This window comes from Ursus arctos, unplaced genomic scaffold (genome assembly GCF_023065955.2).
Source record: "Ursus arctos isolate Adak ecotype North America unplaced genomic scaffold, UrsArc2.0 scaffold_6, whole genome shotgun sequence".
Taxonomy (NCBI): domain Eukaryota; kingdom Metazoa; phylum Chordata; class Mammalia; order Carnivora; family Ursidae; genus Ursus; species Ursus arctos.
The window spans coordinates 44,267,981-44,290,184 of NW_026623078.1; the positions used below are offsets into that span (position 1 = coordinate 44,267,981).

Below are 22,204 nucleotides of genomic sequence, written 5' to 3' on the forward strand. Positions count from 1 at the left end.
CTATTCTGTAAAGAAAATAATAAGAAACTGTATTATGAATCGGCTACTTTTTTTCTTTGAAATATCTCAAATAGATCTCTTTATACATATCGATATTTTTCATTTTATGTCAAGTTATGGTAATGGTCAGTTTAAAGAACTAGTATTATAGTTTCAAAATGAGCTAAACTCCTATTTTATTAAATGGATTGGTCAGTTCTGATGAAGCAGCTTATTTATTTATCCATACACATATACACTGCCTCTGCCCTTCTGAGGTCTGAGAAGTAAGAGATGTTCTTCAGGAGGAATTTTTAGTGTCTGATAGCATTCTCAGATGACTGGATTTATATGAGAAATGAGAAATTTTAATGTGTGCTTAGGATGCCTAGACCTGCATTAAACGGGCATGTGCATGTGTATGCGTGTTTGTACCCCCATCCCTGTTCCCATCTCTGTCTCCATAGGCCACTCATGGCCTACAAGCTGACTTTAGCTGTGACTTCTCGACATGGGACCACATGGCAGGCATTAGGATGGCACTCCTCATCAGCCTGCTTTTCTGTTGTGTTCTTCATGCTGGTTGTAACAAGCCTTTGCCCACCCCCACGTTCCTCTGGAGCATCCTGTGGGACGTGCTTTGCTCTACAAGTTGTTGTTTAACCCAGACAGACAATAAAAACCCTAGGGGGCATTTCTCATTCCTTTCATTCTGGGGTGGTCATTTTTATTACTGCAAACACATGTTCTCAAAATGCACATCACAGCAAATTTGGTATGGCTTGGCAATTGAGCATAGTCCCCCCCCTTTCTTATACAGACACAGTCATGGCATACTTTTAATACCATAGATAAAACAGAAGGAATAATCCTCTAAATGCTTAAAAACATTTGGATGTTTGTGTTTTTTCTTGACAAATCATCCGAACGATATTCTCATTTTTGTCCTTAAATCACCAGAAAGCTATGTATTTGGACAAAATTTTCTTGACATTCCTCTAACCCCATCCCCTATAGAATATATTTCATGGACTAGCATTTCGGATTTTAGTCCTTGGCTTTGAGTAAGGGGTGACTTCTTCATTTGCTGCAGGAATTCTGTGGACAATTATCATCCACAACATAGACAGAAAAAAATATTGTCTACGCCTCAGATAACTATGATATTGTAGTACCTAATTTTCTTTCCTGGTAGTGTGAGATAAAATAGAATACTGCGAAAAAAAGATAACAGGTAAAGCTATTCTGATCCCTAATTATTCCTTAATGTGTCTGACACACAAGTAGTGGGGAGGTTTTGTTTGTTTATTTTTGTTTTTGTTTTGTTTGCTTTGGTTTTTGTTGTTGTTTTGTTTTTAAACTGTGTGGACAAAAGGAATTCTGGATTACCTACATTATACTCTGGTCCCTTTCACTCGGTGAGGCTCCATTTTAACTGAGTTTATTTAGTTTGTTTGTTTGAAAGAGTTACAGTGTTAATGATAACATTTAACATCCAGAATTCAGGCTCAGACAGCCTGATGTACCTTCTTACACCATCTCTGGACCAGATCTCTGGACCAGACAGGTTAAGTACTTTGATTAGGAAACCTCATGAGCAGAATTTTAGGAGATGCTAAAGAACCTAGTCTATATGAGCTCTTTTGATCTATGGTGTATGCAATATTTTGATCCAGTATTTTTAGTTGCGGTCAACTTATATTTGAGATACTAAAAAGAGAGGTCACAGAGAGGCCTGTGAGCAGGAGTAAAAGCTAGTTTTTTATCACCTGAAATGACTTGAAGAATCCGTTGTGGACAAATAGAAATGAGCTTATAAAACTCAGAGTCAGGATGATCGAACAGAAGGAGGAGTTAAGGGACATGTTGAAGATAAGCATTTAGGGCCTATTTAAAACCTTTAAAATTATACAAGTGATATATCTTCGCAAGAGAGAATTTGGAAGATAGAGATAAATGCAAATATCTCCTTATGCAGAGCTCTTAACTTTCCAGATGCATCCGTAGATATTTAAAGTGCATGTGCATGTTTGATCCTGGAGTTTGAGGAAGAGCCTATCGTGTCCTCACTGTTCTTACTGATGACTCTGCATGTAGGTAATGAGTTTTAGCATCTCTGTCCATTGAAGGACCTGGAGGAGTCTTCTCTCTAGCAGCGTCCTTACGTAGGAAGGAGCAAACACTGACTTTAGTGGAAGAGTCAACGACAAAGCAATTTTGTGCATGCAAATCAATTATAGCTTGCTCCGCATTAGCACTGACCACCATTGACGCCCCACCCTTCACACCTCACCCCTTAACATATTCTTGCGAAACATCACTGAGCTCATCTGGAGCCGGATTTCGGTGTTGGTCTGTCGTGGATGACCCTGAGCTCTGTTTGTATGTCTCCTCGTCGCTGTAGACCTACGCATACGTCTTTGGAAACATCAAGTCTGTGCGACTGGAAGCACTGCTGTTATCCTTGTTGAGTATCGTCGTGCTCATTCTGGTTAAAGAGCTGAACCAACAGTTTAAAAGGAAAATTAAAGTTGTTCTTCCTGTCGATTTAGTTTTGGTAAGTATGAAATCAGCATTTAGCATTCTGTCTTACAACGCTTGCCAGTTGTTGGGGTAACCTGCAGAGGCTCACTCTATTGTCTGCAGTAACCCACAGCTATTCCTGTCTCTCATTAAAGGAGGGCTAATTTTGCGTGGCTATACATTAATGTAAGAACAGGAAACATTGTGAGTCAATAATTTTAAAAAGGAGAAACACATGTTTTCAATTTGCACAGCATTTCTCATGCGCTTGTAATTTTTTTACATAAATAATAGAACCTATAGCTTCAGATTTTAAATAAGGAGACATTTCTGAGGGTGAGACTCAAAAGATTTCTGGAATGATTCTCTGTGAAGCAATAAAAAGGGATATCATATCCTATTGAGGTGGCATCTGTATGATATGCACAGAAGTATTATCAGTTGACAAATGTGCATTAATAATTGGTAAAGTTATTAACACTTTTTTACTAAACTAATTTTGCTTTATTGAAGTGATACTCATGGTTTTCACTGGCCAGGGCAGATTCTCTAAGATATTTTTGTTGCTATACCTAGCAAAACAATGAATTATACTTTGCATTAAGGAGTAAGGTTTATGGTTTAAGGTTTATGGATTATGATTTAAAAAACACATTTTGAAATTTTAAGAGCCTCTAATGGGCACTCTTAATTAAACAAAGCATTAAGTAGAGAATGAAATGTTAACACAACCACAGTCTTCTAACCCAATCATTAATTGGCTTTAGTTTTTTAATGGTCTTTGGGTTACACATGTACAGAACAAGTGGTGTCAAAATAATTTCACCTCTTGAAATATTCAGTCATATTGCTGCAATGGTATAGGTTCACAGAAATAGATAAGCCTAGCACGTTGGAAACTATCTCTGAGGACTGTGACTTACTTCTGAAGAACTAAGACGGATGGTTGTTCTCCATAGCTAGACCTTGTATGATTCTGTACTCCTGAGAATTTATGGAGATCCATGTAACTTATGTTACATATGTCACAATGTGTGTGTGTTTGTGTGTATTTCAAATAAGCCATAAAAGTGGAGGGTGCTGTGATTATTAGTAGTTTTCACAGCAACAACTGTGAAATATACCATTTTATTCCAAAATCCTATAGGTATTAAGAAATCTTATTATATCTTGGGAAGCTTTATTATGTAAGTTACATGAAACCAAAAATTGAAAATCTCCTTAGGTAACAAGGCCCTTGAACTAGTAATAAAAAATTACTTATTCAATGCAAAAATAGTAAGAATTATCCTTTATCCTTATAAAAAAAAGGAGAGGTAATTCTTACACAAGGTTGCCCCTAATATTTGCAAGATCCAAGGTAAAAGTACTAATGCAGGCCCCAATACTTGAAAGTTATAAATCAAAGTGTTAAAGAAAACATGTTCTGGGGTGCCTGGGTGGTTCAGTTGGTTAAGTAGCAGACTCCTGATTTCATCTCAGGTCATGATCCCAGGGTTGTGAGATCGAGCCCCATGTAGGGCTCCATGTTGGGTGTGGAGCCTACCTAAGATTCTCTTTCTCCCTCTCCCCTGCTTCTCCCCCCCCCCCCCCGCCGCTTGCACACTCTCTCTCTCTTAAAAAACAAAACAAAACAAAAAAACAGGTTCTATTTTCCTATTTTGACTAAAACACCATAGTGATTACCTTGAAAGGTCAGAATAGAGAATTCTCCCTCTCCTTTGAGTTCTGCCAGAATGAGGCAGCATGGGGAGAGCGGGTTCTTTGGCCTGGCCCTTCTCTTCCTACACCAGCTCTGTCCCACCCACAAGGGGATTTGTATGTATATGTGTGGCTATTCCAGCCCCAGTATCCATGCTCCAAACACATCCCCACTCTTTCATCACCAAAACTGTCCCCTGGCCTTTTCATGGGCCACACAGGGAGGATGAACCTGGGGGAGCAGGCTTGGGGCCATTGGAGCAGGAAATTGTAGATTCCTGAGTACCCAAAGTGTGGTTCAGAAAGACGAGTACAGGTGAATTAGGCACATCCCCTTGACCCTGCAAAGCTCTCATTTTATGGGGTGGGCTACAGTTAGAGGAGGGCTACAGTTAGGGGAGGGCCAGATTAGAACCACCTAAAGCATTGGGCCTGCCTGGACTGGGATACCCTGTTGCCCAAGTCTAAGGGCAGTGCTGGTCTTATATACACATATAATATTAAAATCATATTGAAGAGGGACCAATGATTCTGCTGATAAAAGAAGTTTAATTTTGTCAAAGAGATAGAGTGAGGCAATAAGACATTGTCTGAAATCCAATTCAGTGGCTTGAATTACTTAATTTTAATATTGGCCGTAGGTATTGAACATCATGTATTCTTCCATTTTCAATAAGGAACCAATATTTTGTGGCTATGGTTTTTCTTTTACAGCTCACATTTTCTTACCTGATATAAATATTTCATGGAAATTATTAGCAATTAAAATTTATTAATCATCTTAGAAATTTTTGAATATGTTAATGCTTCTGATTCTAACCTAATAGCTTGAATTTTTAACTACTACTCTCTTCTTTAAAAACACTGTTACATCACAATATTTTTTAAGTTTAACAGTATAACCTGTACAGTTTTGTTGCCTTTTTAAAAAATCCTCAAGGCTATCTTGCTTTTTAAGTGTATTTGATGTTTTAAAACCCTCTGCAAATTCAGTTAAATATCATTACAGAGTACGGAAATACACAGGAAAAATCTCTACAAAATCATATTATTGGGCATTAATTGTTAAATATGTCTTAATTTGCTAGTGTGATTTTGTTATACCTGTTTTCTGGCCATGTGCATGGTAAATTTGTATTTTAAATAGGTAATTGGTATGTCTCTTTTTAACAAAAAGTATAGTATATCAGTAGTTCCAAGCCAATACCAAACTGCCATAACCATGTGAAATTTCCGGTATCTATTAAAATTATCAGAAGAATGAGAAAAAAAAAAAGAATGAAAAGAGAATGTGAAAATGGCTGGAAAACATGGGGGTGGCATGGTAGAATAACAGAGATTGAAGTGGGTTCTGAACATAGATTTTAAAGGTGATTATGCTTCCAGGCAGAAGAACGCTTGACCTTGCCTCTCATAGGTTATTTAACAGAGCATAGGGAACCTGAGACTCCATGGAGATTATTTTAAAAACAGTGAGTCCAGTATGTTATTAACTAGTGTAATTTACTTCAAGAAATAGGAAAAGCTCAAAACTCAAAATTATTCAAGGAGACTGTACATCATCATTGGTTACTAAGCTATATAGGTATATTAATGCAGTATCTCAAACTCTTGAAAAGTTGGTGTCATGGAGGGAAATCATGCTGTGTTATAAAGCTTTCCTTCGTGTTCTGAGACACGAGGATTTAGGTTGGTTGTGGTATCTGTATACACACACACGTACACTCCCATATTCTGTTCCACGCCCCTTCAAAATCAGTCATAATTGGATTGACATGTTGGGAAGGATATTAGAAAAGTCCTATTATTGGGATGCCATTTGATTTTTGAGACTGTAAATCAAGTGTTTTCAAATTTTAGAGGCATTTTTCTGATTTTTAGAATGTTCTTAATTTTTTAAAAGTCTGTGCAACTACTACATTCCTCTTGACAATCATGGGACACATAAACAATGTTTACTTTTAGAAATAGTTTCAAGGGGTGTGAGAGGCCAGTAATAATTTTCTTTTTCTTTTTTCAAATGGAACCCCACAGATTATCGCTGCATCTTTTGCTTGTTACTGTACCAATATGGAAATCACATATGGATTAGAAGTAGTTGGTCATATTCCAAAAGGGTAATGTAGTCTTTTTCTTTCTTTCTTTCTTTTTTGTTTGTTTGTTTGTTTTTGATGGAGGAAAGGTCTTGGCGTAGGCGGCTATGGGTTTCATTTCTTTCAAAGGCCCTCTGTAGGACAAATTCTAATTAATTTCTATTTGAAGATGATAGAAACAAACAATACACATATGGAGAAAGAGTAACTTCTTAAACTGTTTGCCTATTACTAGGGAAGTTGACAACTATTTTATACAGCATTGCTTCAGGTAAAAGATTTGGAGGTTGTTTACAAAGATATTATTTGGGAAAAAAGGAGGGCATGGAATTTCCAAATTACAGTCATGCTCTGGGATTTATTGTTCCCTATTTTATTTCACTTAAAACATAGTAAAAGCACACAAGCGTCATCTGAAATAGCAACCCCATCGGCCTGGGTGGTGTATAATGGTGAGAGAGGGTAGAAGCAGAGAAGAGGGAATGGTTTCTCAAAGCCTTCCTCTGGACCCTAAGAGGAAGGTTAACAAAAGTGTTCACCCTAAAAGGGCAAAACGTTGAGCCAAATATAGCCTGAAGGAACACAAAGACATCTTAGGGAAGAGAGGGGTGTCATAGGGTTATTCCGTCTTAATGGGCTGTATATACACTGGTATTTATAAATGTGGGGCAAAGTTACAGTTGTTTCCTCCATGTTTTTATCTTCCAGTCCCAAATTTTGGTTTCTAATTATATGCAAATGGAGCAACAGTAGAAAAATTCTCAGAAGTTAAAAGATAATTAAAAAAAAAAATCCTGTCTTCAACCTTTATGTAGACGCAGGCTAATGGTTATTATTTAAATCAACTTGGGTTTTCTGCAGGGTTCTCTATGTTTCCACCTTCAAAAGTCAATTTATTGTTTCTGGGTCAGCTTATTGTTAATAACTAGGCAAGCTCAATTTTTATGACACAGAAGTTCTTATACTTTGAAATGGCAGCACTCTTGTATATCATATTAAGTTATGTTAAGGCCTGTAATGTTATGAATCAGTTGCTCTTGGGTGTAAACTTTAGTAAGTGGATAAAAGAAATCATGCCTCTCCCCCACCTGCTTTAATTCTCCTTTATTTCAAGTGACCTTTCCAGACCCATTCTCTGAAGAAATTATAGAAAGAGCATGGCATTGAAAAGAGACAGTGAACCCCAGCTCTGCCATTCACCTTTTGATCTGAATGCTTTCTCTAAACTCTCTTAAAATGTTTTCTCCACCATAGAGTGCATGAGCGGCACTCAGTGTAGGGTTGTGTGGACGATTAAATGAAACAGCTAATTGAGAGGGCTGAACATTCCACTTTCTTGCTAGATATTAAGCCAACATGATCTATCTTCCCTTTTCTACTTTTTCCCCAGAGGGATTTTTCATTTGTTTGTTTTTGGAGGAGAAGGAAGTCGTCCTCCAAAGCATCATCAGGAATAAATAAACAGTGATCCCTTGGCTCAAGTGGTTTTCAAAAGACAAGGAGACAATGGCTGGGTATTGAAAGAAATATTTTAAAACACTTCTTTAAAAGCGGGGAACTGTATTTGCAACAGAGGGTAGATGGAGCCTTTAGACACATTTTTCTTAACATATGTGATGCATAGTTAAGTGTATTACGAAAGGATTGAGGTAAAAACGTAATTAAGATTATGAACTCAATGGCAAATTTAGGGAGTAGCTCAAGAATTGTAGCTCACAGTAAACCATTGTTTGCCTACAACACTGCAGTACTCAGGGCAGGAAGTATAGTTTTTAATGCCTGCCAATTACATATTTGGAAAGGTTCGAATGAAAGAACACTCCAGACTTGCTTTTGTTCTGATACAGGAAATTTTTGTCAAGTCGGAGTTTCTGTAAGGTAACCTGGGCATCAATGCTGATGGACTCATGAAGCCCATCACCGTGGCGATCCTTGTTATTTTGCCTTTCTGCTAAATAATATTGAAAACAAAGGGCTTCAAACTGCAAGGCTGCTTGGTTTTCCCATGAGTGTTTCACTTTTTCTGTGTAAGCTTCATGATCATGACCAGAGTTGAATTCAGTGCAAGTTGTTACAGAAATTACATGAAAATTGATGACTTCAGTATGGTCCTTCTTTCCACAGAATCCCTTCACCTAGAGCTCCCCCGATGAATGTCCTCTCTGCAGTAATTACTGAAGCTTTTGGAGTAGCGCTGGTCGGCTATGTGGCTTCCCTGGCTCTGGCTCAAGGATCTGCCAAAAAATACAAATATTCAGTTGATGACAACCAGGTGGAGTATGACCCAGCCCCCCTCCATGACTGTTGTGTCATGGTACTCTGTACCCCAGACCCTGAGAATGTTGAACTTAGGAAAAATATAACTTTCCAAAGTGTATAGCAAGAATGGGTAGAACAAAACAAAAATCTTTAAATCATTCATAGAAAGCTGAAAATCTGGCTTTTATGGTTTGGTTTATAATATACATTTTTTTTTTCCCTTGGAGAGAAGGACATCTTGATGTCCTTTTTGATTTTAGGATAGAATCTATATATATTTATCATTGCATGCTGACTTTCAAAAATCATGGATTTCAAAGTAAAAATAACACTAATATTACTTATTCTTGTTAGTAAAAACTAAAGGGTGCAAGGGTTCATTCTAAGAACACCAAAGAATGAAGATTTTACTAATCATGTTTCTGAATCTGCTTCTGCTAGTTTCTTGTTTCAGTCCTTGTGGACCTACATTCCTGCACAGGTCTGCAGAGGCAGCTGTGGAATGGGGGTTATGAGCAGCATATTACCTGTGTCTAAATCTCACTCTGACACTATGTGCCCTTAATCGGTTCTGTGTCCCAGTTTTGTCATCTGTAAAAAACAAAAACAAAACAAAAACCAGATTTATTCATTTAACAGATGTGTATTGAACTCTACCATGAGCCAGACACTGGTCTAGGAACAAGGGATGCAATGGTCTACAGTACAGACCATGTCGTTCCTCATCTCAAACCCTCCCAGTGACTTGCCATCATGTGCAGACGAAATGCCTCTTTTGCAAGGCTTTCAGGGCCCTACGTGACCTGCCACTTCCCCTTTCCTCTCTGATCTCATATCCCTTTTACACTCTGTTTTAGCCACACTTACTGCCTTGCTTTACCTTGGTCCCACTAATCATGTTTCTGGCTCAGGACATTTGTACTTGCTGCTCCTGTTCGCCAGGAACTCTGTTCCCTCAGACATCTGCATGCCTCTTTTATTCTAATGTTCCCTTCTTGGGGAGGCCTTCCTTGGTAAACTAAAATCCTAAACTCTAAATTTTTCCATTCCCTCCTCTGCTTTGCTTTTTGTATTAATCTTGTTTCCTGTCAGCATTCACTCACTAGAGTGCCAGCTCTCTGAGGGCAGGGATATTTGTCTGTTTTGTTTACTGGCAACAGCAGAAGCAGGAAAACATCAGGAGGCTTTTGCAATAATCCAGGTGACATTTGAAGACTTGGCCCTGGATGTAGCAATGCAGGAGATGAGAAGTAGACAGATTCTAGGTTGCATGTGGATGCCATCTGGGAAAAGGGGGAGGAGTCAAAAATATCTCTAATGCTTTTGGTCTAAGCAGTCGGAACTTGGTGGGGAAGAATGTGGGAGGACCTGGTTAGGAATGGTAGAGAGCAATAGCCCGATTTGGTTAAGTTTGGGATACCTGTCAGCCATCCAAATGGAGATGCTAAGTAGCAGGTTGGCCATATGAGTCTGAAGTACGGAAGAGTGACCCAGGCTAGAGATGTAAATTTGAGAGTTGTCAACGTGTATTTGGGTAGCTAGGATCAGAGAGACAGAAGTGGTCCAGTATTTGTGATTGGTTATATGAGAAGGAACCATAAGAAAGTGGAGAAGTAGTGGCCAGGGAAGTAGGAGGAAAACAGGAGGGTGTGAGGTCCTAGAAGGACCTAGAAGGAACCTTTAAGGAGGAGGATGTGAGCAACTAACTATCTCAAAGGCCACTTTTAGGCCAGATAGGTAGGAAATAACCACTGGAGTTAGCATTGTGGGGGTCATTGGTGGAGTGGTGGGAGTTCTTCCCTAGAAGGTGGCTATGAGCATTAAATGCTTAGAACAGTTTCCGGCTTATTGTAAGCACTCAATAAAAGTTAGCTTTTTTTTTTTTTTTTTTTTTTTTTTTTTTTTTTTTTATAATGGTTAAGTCACAACAAATGGGGAGAACAGAAGTTGAATACAAACAAACCTCATCCTTTGACAAGATGTCCTTGTGGTCTCCAGAAGTTCATTGTGATTAAGTAATATATTCTCTTATTATCAATCTTGTAGGAATTTTTGGCCCATGGCCTCAGCAATGTGATTCCTTCATTTTTCTTCTGCATACCCAGTGCTGCTGCCATGGGAAGGACTGCGGGCCTGTACAGCACAGGGGCGAAGACGCAGGTAACTTCATTTTTTAGAATGGACCAGAAAACTGCTGGTTACTCTCCTTTTCGGAAAGGGGGGAGAATTGAGCTTCTCTCTAAAGTCCTGAAAATATTTTCACTCCTTCAGTTTTTTTCTAACTAGTTTTGAGAAGGTCATCTCTCTCACTTTCTTATGAATGATCCTTCCAGAAGCCCAGTGACTCAGTGAGCAGACAGACGTCCTACTAGCGCCCGCGTTATTGTTTGCAGCGTTTGAAGAATGCTCCCTCTAGTGGTGCTGCTGGTTTTGTGTTTTGCTAATCTAACCAGTCAACTTGAAAATTTTCCGTTCTTGTTCATTTCCTTTGTATAAAATGAAATCAATTATATGCAAAATCTGTCCTTGATGCTGAAATTTCTGTCTGTAGAGATGTACAAGTATATAAACCAGTGATAACTCGTCTGTGCACATTTTAGGTTAAAGAAACAATTATATATTTTTAGGAACTTACATCAATTCAACATTTGTTGAGGGTCTGCTATATACCAGGCATTATGTTAGGTACTGGTAGGCAGACGGTGGTGATAATGAAGATGCTGTTTTGATGATGATGACGATGGTGGGAGTGTTGGTGGAAACATATATTGAATATGTCATACTTTCTATATAAATGTATATGTCATATGTATATGTCATACTTTTTATATAAATGAACTCTTTTAACGTTTAGGCGACTCTATGAAGGAGGTATAATTATTATCCTCAGCTTCCACATGAGAGAGATGAGGAAAGGAGGGTTAAAATAACTTACGCAGGTCACAGAGCTCGTTAGTGGCAGAGCTGGGATTTGAACCCAGATAGATCAACCTCCTATCTTTCACTTTAAAGTACTGTTTCATATATGAAAATTTAGGCACATGTTACTACAAGAAATTAATATTAACAGCTAACCATTATTAAAATAATTCACGTTTATTAACATTGGAGTTGGATGAGAATTTGTAAAACATTTTATGTGATGATTCAAACATTTATTAGGGATCTACCTTATATTTAGTCATTTTGGGGGGTCGTAGAAGAATAAATTTGAAAAAGATATGGTTCTTGACCTTGGGGGCAAGTGGCAAGAGAAAGATGGTTAAATAGAAATTAAAATACAGCGTACAAGTAACTAATAAAATTACTGATGAATGTACTACAGAGTGGAGAAGAAGCAGCAACAAATTCAAAATGTATAATAATTTCAGAGATAATTGCCGCAACTCATGAGCTGAGATGTGACGTTCTCATTCAACCTTGTTTTACATGACAATTTGATTGGCTTTTATGCAACTAGAGACTTCAAGCCTAGGTTTATCACGAGCACTGGCATGAACACTTGCAAACAGGACTCTCAAGTGTTTGGGGCTAGATGTGAATGTTTAATATGTAGTGTACTCAAGTACCATCCCAGACTCTGAGGACACTTCTTCCCGATAAAATTCTAGGATTCTATCGTAATTCCCACCTGGTTTCCCACCAGGGGGAAGTATACTCAATTTGCTCTCTTCATGTTCAGGCTAGATAAAAATAAGTGGCTAAGCGCATGGATTCTAGAGCCTGGGCTTGTGTTCTAGGTCCACCTTTAGTAGTGGAGTGATTTAACACAACTAACTTGACCTTTCTAGCCTAATTGGACTTGGCTGGTAAAGTATTTGTTATAGGGATTACACGAGTTCATATGTGCTTAGTTTGTCCAAAGCCTGAGCGCTAAATAAATACTCCTTCAATGTTAACAGTGATCATTGATTGCATTATTATTATTGTTAAATATTTTTATTATAATAAAATCTTTCCAGAACCTTTCATTTGACATTTAATATTAAAACATCCTGGTTTGGTGGTGGTGCAGTAAGGCAGTTTCTATTCCAAGTTGTCCTTCTAACTTGCTGGAGATGTTGGACGGGTTAGCATCTTCATCCATCACATGGACAAGAGAAGGTTGGAATAGAATGTGTGAAATGTCTTCCACCTGAATCTGTATCACACCTGGAGTTTCCTTAGGCATTTACTACTTTTCCAATTGCTGTTTTAGTAATAACAAAACTGTCTCATTAATCTTTGTAACTTTAAATATTGAATGTCTAAGGAGGTAATACATTGAGAAAACGTAGTTATTTTTAAGTCTTGGATTTTTTTTTCATTTTAGTTGGACGTACATGTGTTCGACTAATAGGGTGGGGATGGAGAGGCACTTTCTCTGCTCTGAGGGCCACATGTTTGAATGATAAGAGCAACAGAACTTTTCTAACTACTTTTCAGGGTTATTTTCTCATGGTGTCTAGACTTCAGAAGAAATGAAAGAAATCTAACAAAACGCAAGTTCAGAGAAACGAAGCTCAGCAGGAGAGTATTTTCATGCTGTTCTGCTTGTTGAGATGGTCACTAATCTGTTCAACAATTCCCATTAAATTGCACAGAGAAGGAATCTGATTTAATGGGCATACCCAGGTTGAGGATGCTTTCCCATTGAAGTCGTTTTAGTCCTTCAACATGTGGGTATAACTGGTAACTGACATGACTTGAAAAAGGCAGTTGGGGAAGCCAAGTCTTAAAAGTTTTGTCTTAAATAGGCTATTTGTGAAACCCATTTTGTGTGACAAGACTTCACAAAACAACCCCTTAAATGGTTCTGTCTCTTTTAGGAACTAGAGTTATCCCCAGTAAATTAATCTAGAAGACCTAAAAACTCTTAACTTTCAGGCTAATGACAACTAATTAAAGGAACAATGGAACCACCTTCCATTATTAATTATTTCACCAACAGACTCTTATTTGGAAATATTCCTGGTATATCTGTAGAAAGTTACCATTTTCAAATGTAAATATAAACTTATTTTCTCCTAAAGCCCTTAAAAGGCTTTGCATAGGTCTTAGAATTCGCACCTTTATGTTACCTACAAGGTTCTGAGTGCTTTCTTCTACAGCCTCATCTTGGACTCTTCTCTTCCTCTTTCCCAGCTCTCGGGCCTGTGACCCTTCTTCATTCCTGTGGGCCACAAGTGTCTGTGTCCTCTGCTGTGGCTGCCTCCCCTTCCCCTCTAAGATAACTTCTCCCGTCCTTCAGATCCCACTGCCACTTCTGGCACAACTGTTCTTATCTTCAGGGTCCTAAGCTCTTTTGCACATTAAACGTTCATCACTGTGATTTATATGATGGATGCCTGCCTTCTACCCCTGACTGAAGCTTCTAGAAAACAGGGTCTGTGTCTGCTTTGGTTCACTACATCCTCAGTGTCTAGCCCAGGACTCAGCACATAGTAGGTGTTTGGTAACTATGTGTGATAAGAATGAATGAAAAATAAAAGTATCTGATAATGTTAAAGCTAGTTGGTTTTGCTGACATTAAAGAGGGACAAGTGAAGCCATGAAGTTTTTATTGGGACTTAATACAGCATGTTTGAAGTCAGGAAAATCCCACTGGAAACCAGGCTTAGGATCACAGACTTTAGGAAAGTGCTGTTCAATAGAAACAGTAACAGGAGCCACATAGGTAATTTAAATTTTTTAGTTGTTACATTTTAAAAAGTAGAAGAAGCTGCTAAAATTAATTTAATAATACATTTGATTTACCCAATATAGTCAAAATATTGTTTCAATGAAGAATCTAAGAATTGCCAATGATGTATTTTACATTATTTTCTTTTTGTACTAAGACTTCAAAATCTGGTGTGTATTTTACATTTTCAGCCTATCTTAATATGGGCTATCCACATCTCAAATGCCCAAGAGCTACATGTGGCTATATTAGTGTATCTAGGAACATTTTACATACAAGAGAGTTGGTGGTAAAACCTTTCAGTGCTTTCAAAAATTAAATTAAAATATTTGAATTGAAATGAGAAAAGATACTAATCATTTAATACCAAGAGCCATGGTCAGAGAAACAGCACATTTCTTTTTTTTTTTTTTTAAGATTTTATTTATTTATTTGAGAGCAAGAGAGAGCCCACAAGCTAGAGAGAGTTGGGTGGGGAGGGGCAGAAGGAGAGGGAGAGAGAATCTCAAGCAGGCTCCCTGCTGAGAATGGAACCCATGCCTGGGGCTTGATCCCAGAACCCTGAGACCATGACCTGAGCAGAAATCAAGAGTTGGAAGCTTAACTGACTGAGCCACCCAGGCGCCCAAGAGGCCAATACATTTCCGTCCTCCACATGTAGAAAACATTTTTAGAGTGATTCCCTTGAGATGTGACATGCTGAGCATGGCTATCTAGGAATAAGAAAGTCTTGGTCCTGCCTAGCCATACAGCACAAAGAAGTGTTACAAGTCTTCCTTCCATCCTTCCGTCTAAGGAATGGTAATTATGGGAGGGAGCACAGTATGCCTTGGCTCTCTCCCCTACACCTTTCCCTTTGCTTCCAACAGAGTAGATATACTGGTGCTCTGTGGGCAGTTTGGGAGGCATAACCGAACCATGAAGGATGAGAGGCAGCATTGGCTGCAGGCAAAGCGTGATCACTGCCGGAAATGACAGCTGGTGTGTTTTTCTGCAACACTGAGATTGCCTCCAGGTTCTAATTTGCCAAGCTATATTCTTTTATTCTTTCAAATTTGGCTTATTGCTTCCAACTTCTTTAAAGATTTTAAAATCTAGCTTTAGTTACCCAGTATCCTCTTTCTCCCTAGTGCCCTTTCTTATCACTTTTGCCATTCCACCACTTTCCACAAAGCTGTGCACACAGTGAGCTCTTGACCGAGTTTGCATTTTTAGCAACTATTTAGGGAGGAAATGGCTGGCATCTCACCCATCCTCCAGCCGTTTATATAGCTATGGGTAACAGGAATGCCTGCAGAATCATCTTTGTAAGCAACCTACAACATATACAATATGTTAATAATGTAGCAAGAAGAAAATGTAGATTTCATTATCCTTTATGCAGAATTAACTCAATATGAGTAGTTAGATTTTAGAGCAAAAAAAAAGAAATTGTCTCTAGCCATTTAGCTAGTATGATGTGGAAAGAGTTGAATAAGAATAAAATACCTAGACAGTGTTTGCCCTGTGCATAACCAGGGGTGTGAACACTTTTCGCTACTGGTTAACAATATAAGCCAACCTGAAACTTATTAAGAAGAGGACGCTTCAGTGGCATTTGTTTTCTGAGGTTTGAAAGAAAGTAACAAGGGGGGGCACCTGGGTGACACAGTTGGTTGAGCATCCAGCTCTTGGTTTTGGCTTGGGTCCTGATCTCAGGGTCACAAGATTGATCCCTGCATCAGGCTCTGCACTTAGCAGAGAGTCTGCTTGAGATTCTCTTTCTTTTTTTCTCTCTCTCTCTCTCCCTGTGCACCACCCCCTGCCCCCATTCTCTCTCACTCTCTCTCAAATAAATAAATCTTAAAAAAAAAAAAAAAAGGAACAAGGTTCTCTCTTGGTGGCAGCTTGCCTTTAAAATGTTTCTCTTGGTAGATCAGAAATATATAAAAAGCAGCATTTCATATGCAAAGTAACAGATATTCAGAAACTGGGTAATACTTGACAATATAGTTTGTGTTATTCCAGAAAGCTGAAGTTAGAGAAGTCTGTGATAGCACTGCAAATATCTGATCTCTGTTCAACCTCTTTGCACAGTTACTGAGTTGGCCATCTATGAATGATGACTTGGACTGCATGGTCTCAAAGATTTTTTTTTACAAATCTACATTTCAGCATCTGGGGGTGTTGATTGTGGACACAGTGAATGTCAGTATTTTGAGAGCTTTGAGGGCAGAAACTATTATATTCTTGATTTCTATGCCTGAGGAGTAAATACACTGGGCAGAACTGATAAAGATTTCTTGTCCAATCAGGTACACTTATCTTTAGAGCTAGGGCATCGGCAGGATTGATGCAAGTGCATTAAAAGATTTAAGCCATTTGCTTATATGGTCTATTTCATTATAGATCGAAGGTAAATATTAGAGAAAATTAATTATTAATAATTAATAAAATAATAACAAATTAATATTAAATATTAGAGAAAAGCCCAAAGGTAGTTGTAATTTACTGTTTTTAAATAAACATGAGAGACTATGGACTATGAGAAACAAACTGAGGGCCTCAGAGGGGAGGGGGGTGGGGGAATGGGATAGACCGGTGATGGGTAGTAAGGAGGGCACGTATTGCATGCTGCACTGGGTGTTATACGCAACTAATGAATCATCGAGCTTTACATCGGAAACCGGGGATGTACTGTATGGTGACTAACATAATATAATAAAAAATCATTAAAAAATTAAATAGAATTATTTACTTTGGCTGTAATTTCTATAACAGTTTCAATGTATTATAAGATATTTAGGAACCTTAAAAGACATTTGGCTTTATGGATCCCAGTTTGGCTCATAATCCGTATGATTTCTAATTCCCAAGCTCTACGACCTTGGGCAAGTCACTTTGCCTCCCTGTGCCTCAAACCCTTCCAAAGGAGTTTAGCTGTAGCTGTCCAAAGTTCATATCTGCAGCTAAGATTCAGAGTCTTATTTTCAAGTACACTGTAAGTGTATTGACTGAAGAGTCCCACAAAAGGGGGTACATGCCATTCATTATCCTTTGTCATGGAATAAATAAACCTTAGCATTCGGTATCCTTTTCTTTCCATAAACATACTTCACTTTTAACTGAGCTGTCTGAATGAATCCTACAATCATCTGCTCTCTGACACTACCCAGTGGAATGTCAGACATATTTTGTTGTTTAAAAATTCTCACGTAAAATCACCAGGTATTCCTAAATGATCACCATAACAGTTTGGTATACTATGACTTGTTTTATGAGTGATTTTTGTTCCCTAATGACTTGTTTCCCACAGAAGGATTTTTTTCTTATATGCTGGGGAGTACTGGAGATGAGTTCCACTAAATATGAAAGGAACCTGTGCCTACTTTCACTCAGCTTAATGGTTTTGAGTTTCATCTATGCTGTTGCATATATCAATAGTCTGTTCTTTTATTTTTATTGCTGAGTGATAGTCTCTTGTATGGATGTACCACAATTTGCTTATTTATTCACCAAGTGGTGGACATTTCAGTTACAGTTTTTGGTGTTTATGAATAAAGATGCTGTAGCTATTTACATATAGGTATTTGCATGGGCATATGTTTTCCTTTCTCTTAGATGGTTCTGGGACACATATAGGTGTATGCATAACTTCATGAGAAACTGTCAAACTCCTTTCAAAGTGGTGGTACTCTACTGCATCCCCCACCCCCAGCAATGTCACTCCCATTGCTTTGCGTCCATGCCAATCCTTGGTATTGATTGTTCATATACTTATTTTTAACTTTAGCCACCTACTAGATCCTGATTCCCTTGCTATCTCCATAATGATATTCTGGGCATCTTTGTGGTCCTGTGAAAGCCCTCTTTCTCTTGTGAGGCTGACAGTTTAGCCAAATGTTTTTACTAAGTCATGCACATTTGCTTATGTGGAATCAGGTTCTCCATCAAGTGGAGCCCAGCTAGGAGTCAGGTGTTCTGAATTGCCTTTTGTCAGCAGGTTGACTTGGTTGGAACATGATACTAGTGACTCTTCAGGATTAATAAAGTTAAGTCTACTTCACTGCAGAGACTGCTCCTATAATCCCATATAACTGCTTCATCCTAGAACCCTTCCAAACAAAGAACTCCAAAGAGAGTAAATGCTTCAGTGGAAATTTTTCATCAGTGGAGAAAAACCCTAAGCTGCATATTCAGTTATTATTCAAACTCGCTAGGAAATGAGGAGAGTCAAGCTGAACGACAACAGGCTAACGGACTTCTAATTGAAATGTCACTTTCACTATTGAACAAAAAGCCATTGCTGAGATGTGTGATACAAGTTGGTAGTGTCCTATTTCTTTGTGTGGAATTCCTTTTCTCCCATCACTGACTTAATCTGATTGCACCAGTTTGTCAGCTGTCAGTCTGTCATGTTTGGGTTCCCTGACCTGCAAAATATAGGTAATGGTAGTCTATGCAATTTAGCAATCATGCACCGACATTTGGTCTCTTATAATCAAGATGAACTAAGAATTTTATTTCCCCCTATAACTTTGGAATAGTAAAGTTCAAGTCTTCCTTTTTCATCTGTCTTGTATTTTACAGGTGGCTTGTTTAATATCTTGCATTCTTGTCCTGATAGTCATCTATGCAGTAGGACCTTTGCTTTACTGGCTGCCCATGGTACAGTAGTACTTTTTCATTATCTACTTTTTAACTTTACTTTTAATGAAATCATTGTATATTAAAATGTCTTAGAAGAGTAGCCTCAATGGCTCGACATCTGAAAACCATGTGACAGAAGTAATGATTGAATGGAGGGGGCTGGACAGAGACCACATTTGATGAGGGAGGAATGGGAAGGGACGATGGCTGTTTTCTGTTCTTAGGCTCATGTGTAAAAATGGCATTGTGGAATTAGAATTAGTCTGTGCTTGTTTGGAGGGTGGAACTGGGCAATCTCTGATATAAAAAGCAGACTTTGGAAGAATGTTGTCAGAACTTGGACTGTTAGAAAAGTGTGTGTAGAGCAAAAGAGTAGGGAACAAAATACATCTTGCCATCCTTGATATCTCTATACAAAGTGACTCAGAACACCAGTGTGCTTTTCATAAACCTGGGGCACCAAAGTGACCCAAGTAAGATCCTGGTCTTCAGAGAGCCAGAGACCATCTCAATCCTGTCCTGTTCTAATTCTTCATTCATATAGTGAAAAATCAGTCATTTCCACAGCAGGATCTTGTAATAATCAAGTTCACTTTTCAAGAGAGTTATAAATATCCTCATGTGAAACCAAATAATTGGTGTCAAAGGCAATTATGAAGAAATATATAATGTAAATATTTAATTTTTTGTAACAAACTTCAAATGGCAGTGGATAATTATTATAAAGTTAAGAGGACATCCAGCTTTATAAAATGCACCCTTATAATTCATTACTTTTCTTTTTTTCTTTCTTGTGTTTTACAATGGCATAAATTTTACACTGTGATTTTCTAGAATTGATATTATATTCCTAAAGTACAATAATATGTTAGTTCTAAACAAATTGAATATTACTTTAGTCTTTTAAATGATGATTGCTTTTCTCTAGTAAGTACTTGAAAAACAAACAAAGACTTAAAAATACCTTGGTCCTTTTAAATTCAGATTAAAATCTTTATCTTCTTCATCAACTTATTTCTTATTTGCAGTGTGTTCTTGCAAGTATTATTGTCGTGGGACTGAAGGGAATGCTAATACAGTTTCGGGACCTAAAAAAATATTGGAAAGTGGATAAAATCGACTGGGTAAGTAGAAATTTGACCTGGAATTTCCCTCTTTGGCTTTAACATGTATTGCAAAATCAACTTTAATATTTTTATTTGCAGAAAATAGTTTTTGCCATTTGAGACTTGTGCCCTTCATAAACTACCATTTTTTTCAAGCTCGTAATAAAGGCATTAAAATATAAAATGTCTTTATAAGAAACAAATGGAAATTTGTCAACTTTTGACTGGTGTTGATTGAGAACTTTTAATGAAATGCTAGCTAACTTGAATGGATTGGGGATTCTCAGTATCCATTATGCATTGATTCTGGAAATGAAGCTCATCAAGGCAGTACACACTAATAGAACACATATGAAAAACCACCATTAATTGCTAAGAAATGTGTTGCATTAATATAGGTTGAACATCTTAACAGTGATCATATTCCTTCTAAATATAAAGTCTCATGAATTTAGTTTTAAAGGGGTTACACTGAGCGGAGCATTCTGTTAATAGGATGTTGCCAGCAAGAGATTAAATTTTACTGGGCGATGATTAAATGTGGCTTCTACTAACAGAAATGTGTAACATACTTATTCTATAGGAATCGATCTATGCAGGAGCATCAAAAATACTTTTGCTTTCCAATATGGGTAAAGTATTTCATAAGTACCCTCTGTTTAGCTCTATTATGACATTCCCCATATTGAAACGCAGTTATCTATATATTTTCTTTCCTTCAGATTCTTTGCTCAGAGAGACTTTGGGGGGATTATTTGTGCTGGTGCCTATTTTCATAATACTTCTCCCAAGGCTCAGTATTACTTTACCAAAGTACAAGGCTGGGTGCCATGGGGAATGCAGAGATAAATAAAGAACTACTTGTCCCCTCCAGACACTTATATTTGTGTAGGAAGCAGACATAGAAACATCAACTTATTATGCAAGGCATGACACAATATGACCTGGAAGCAGAAGTACAAACTTAGCTCTGGGGAAAGAAAATGGAGGCTGGAGCATTTAATTTGGACTGGGTCCATATGAAAGAGTCTGACAGCAGAGCTGAAATGTGAACTGAGAGTTGAAGGAACAGTATTTGATAGGCAGGCCAAAGGGTTAAAATTAGCCAGACTCATGGAAGATCATGATTTTTTTAAGGTGATATATGTGAGGTAACACATGGAAATAGGGAAATTAGAGGATGCAGACTTACTGAACAAGCTATTTGATAACCCTATGATTAAGGTATTTCTAAGAACTCACTAGTTACATAAGAGGGAGCATGTTACCATATTGGAAGGGGTGTGATGTCAGGGAAGGCTTCTTCCAGGAAATGATGGGTACAACATGTAGTGTGAGGGTGGGAGTAGTAACAGATGGGGTTGCAAAAGTTTAGAATGAGTGGGACTCAGAAAGGCTGCTCATGTCCTGTAAAGAAGACTAGACTTTATCCTGAAGGCAGTGAGACATCACCAAAGGGAGAAATAGGAATAAGATTTATGTATTAGAAGAGTCGCTTGAGTAATTTGGGGAAGATGGATGAAACTGCTTTAGTAAGCCAGCTAAGTAAGTGAGGAAGGCCTGGAACACAACTGAGACCAGGAGGTTCAAGAGGAAGAAATAGAGTTGAAAAATATTTAAGAGATTGCATTAATTTGTCCTCACCACCAATTCATCATATAAAGTGCATCAGTCTAGAACTACTTTTAAGTTTCTGGTTAGGAATATCACTGAAGGAAGATGATGTCATTCAGTTATAGAACATAGAAGATTGTTTAAGTGTATTTAGTCGTTAGCTTTAGTTAGTTTTTTTTTCTCTCTTAAATACAGGTTCTCATTCCTGAGTTACTTATTTCAATTCATCCCTTTGTTTTCTGTATGTCATCATCAAGTAGTTTTTCAAGAAAGGCTTATATGTTTTATATTCCCTGAGCTGCTGATGGTAAAAATATCTACATGTCTTTTTTTTTTTTTTTCCCATACTAGAAGGAGGTTACTGGCTGAGTCTAAAATGCTTTCCCACAGGACTTTTTAGACTTGGCACTATCTTCAGGTATTGAGGGATGAGACAGAAATCACAGGTCAACATGATTTTTTTGTTATTTTATGTGAATTAGTTTTTCTGCATGGATGTTCAGTGAAGTTCTTTCATGCCTGTGATGTCTGGTAATATTATCAGAATATTTCTTGTGGTCGAACACCCAGTATCAAGTTTCTATGAGAGTGATGTATCCTTTTGATCTCAGAATTAAGGATTATATACAAAATTTCTT

General features: G+C 37.8%; 1 protein-coding gene across 2 annotated transcripts in view; it reads left to right on the plus strand.

The window, feature by feature from the left end:
• The window catches only part of SLC26A7 (solute carrier family 26 member 7), a 113,803-nt gene that overhangs the window by 58,934 nt on the left and 32,665 nt on the right, over positions 1-22,204 (plus strand). For both annotated transcript variants that reach the window (XM_057307860.1, XM_026495763.4), the window contains exons 6-11: positions 2,384-2,536; positions 6,238-6,320; positions 8,421-8,568; positions 10,602-10,715; positions 18,787-18,864; positions 19,875-19,970. In XM_057307860.1, the coding sequence (XP_057163843.1) occupies positions 2,384-2,536; positions 6,238-6,320; positions 8,421-8,568; positions 10,602-10,715; positions 18,787-18,864; positions 19,875-19,970 (672 nt within the window). The remainder of the gene's footprint in view (positions 1-2,383; positions 2,537-6,237; positions 6,321-8,420; positions 8,569-10,601; positions 10,716-18,786; positions 18,865-19,874; positions 19,971-22,204) is intronic.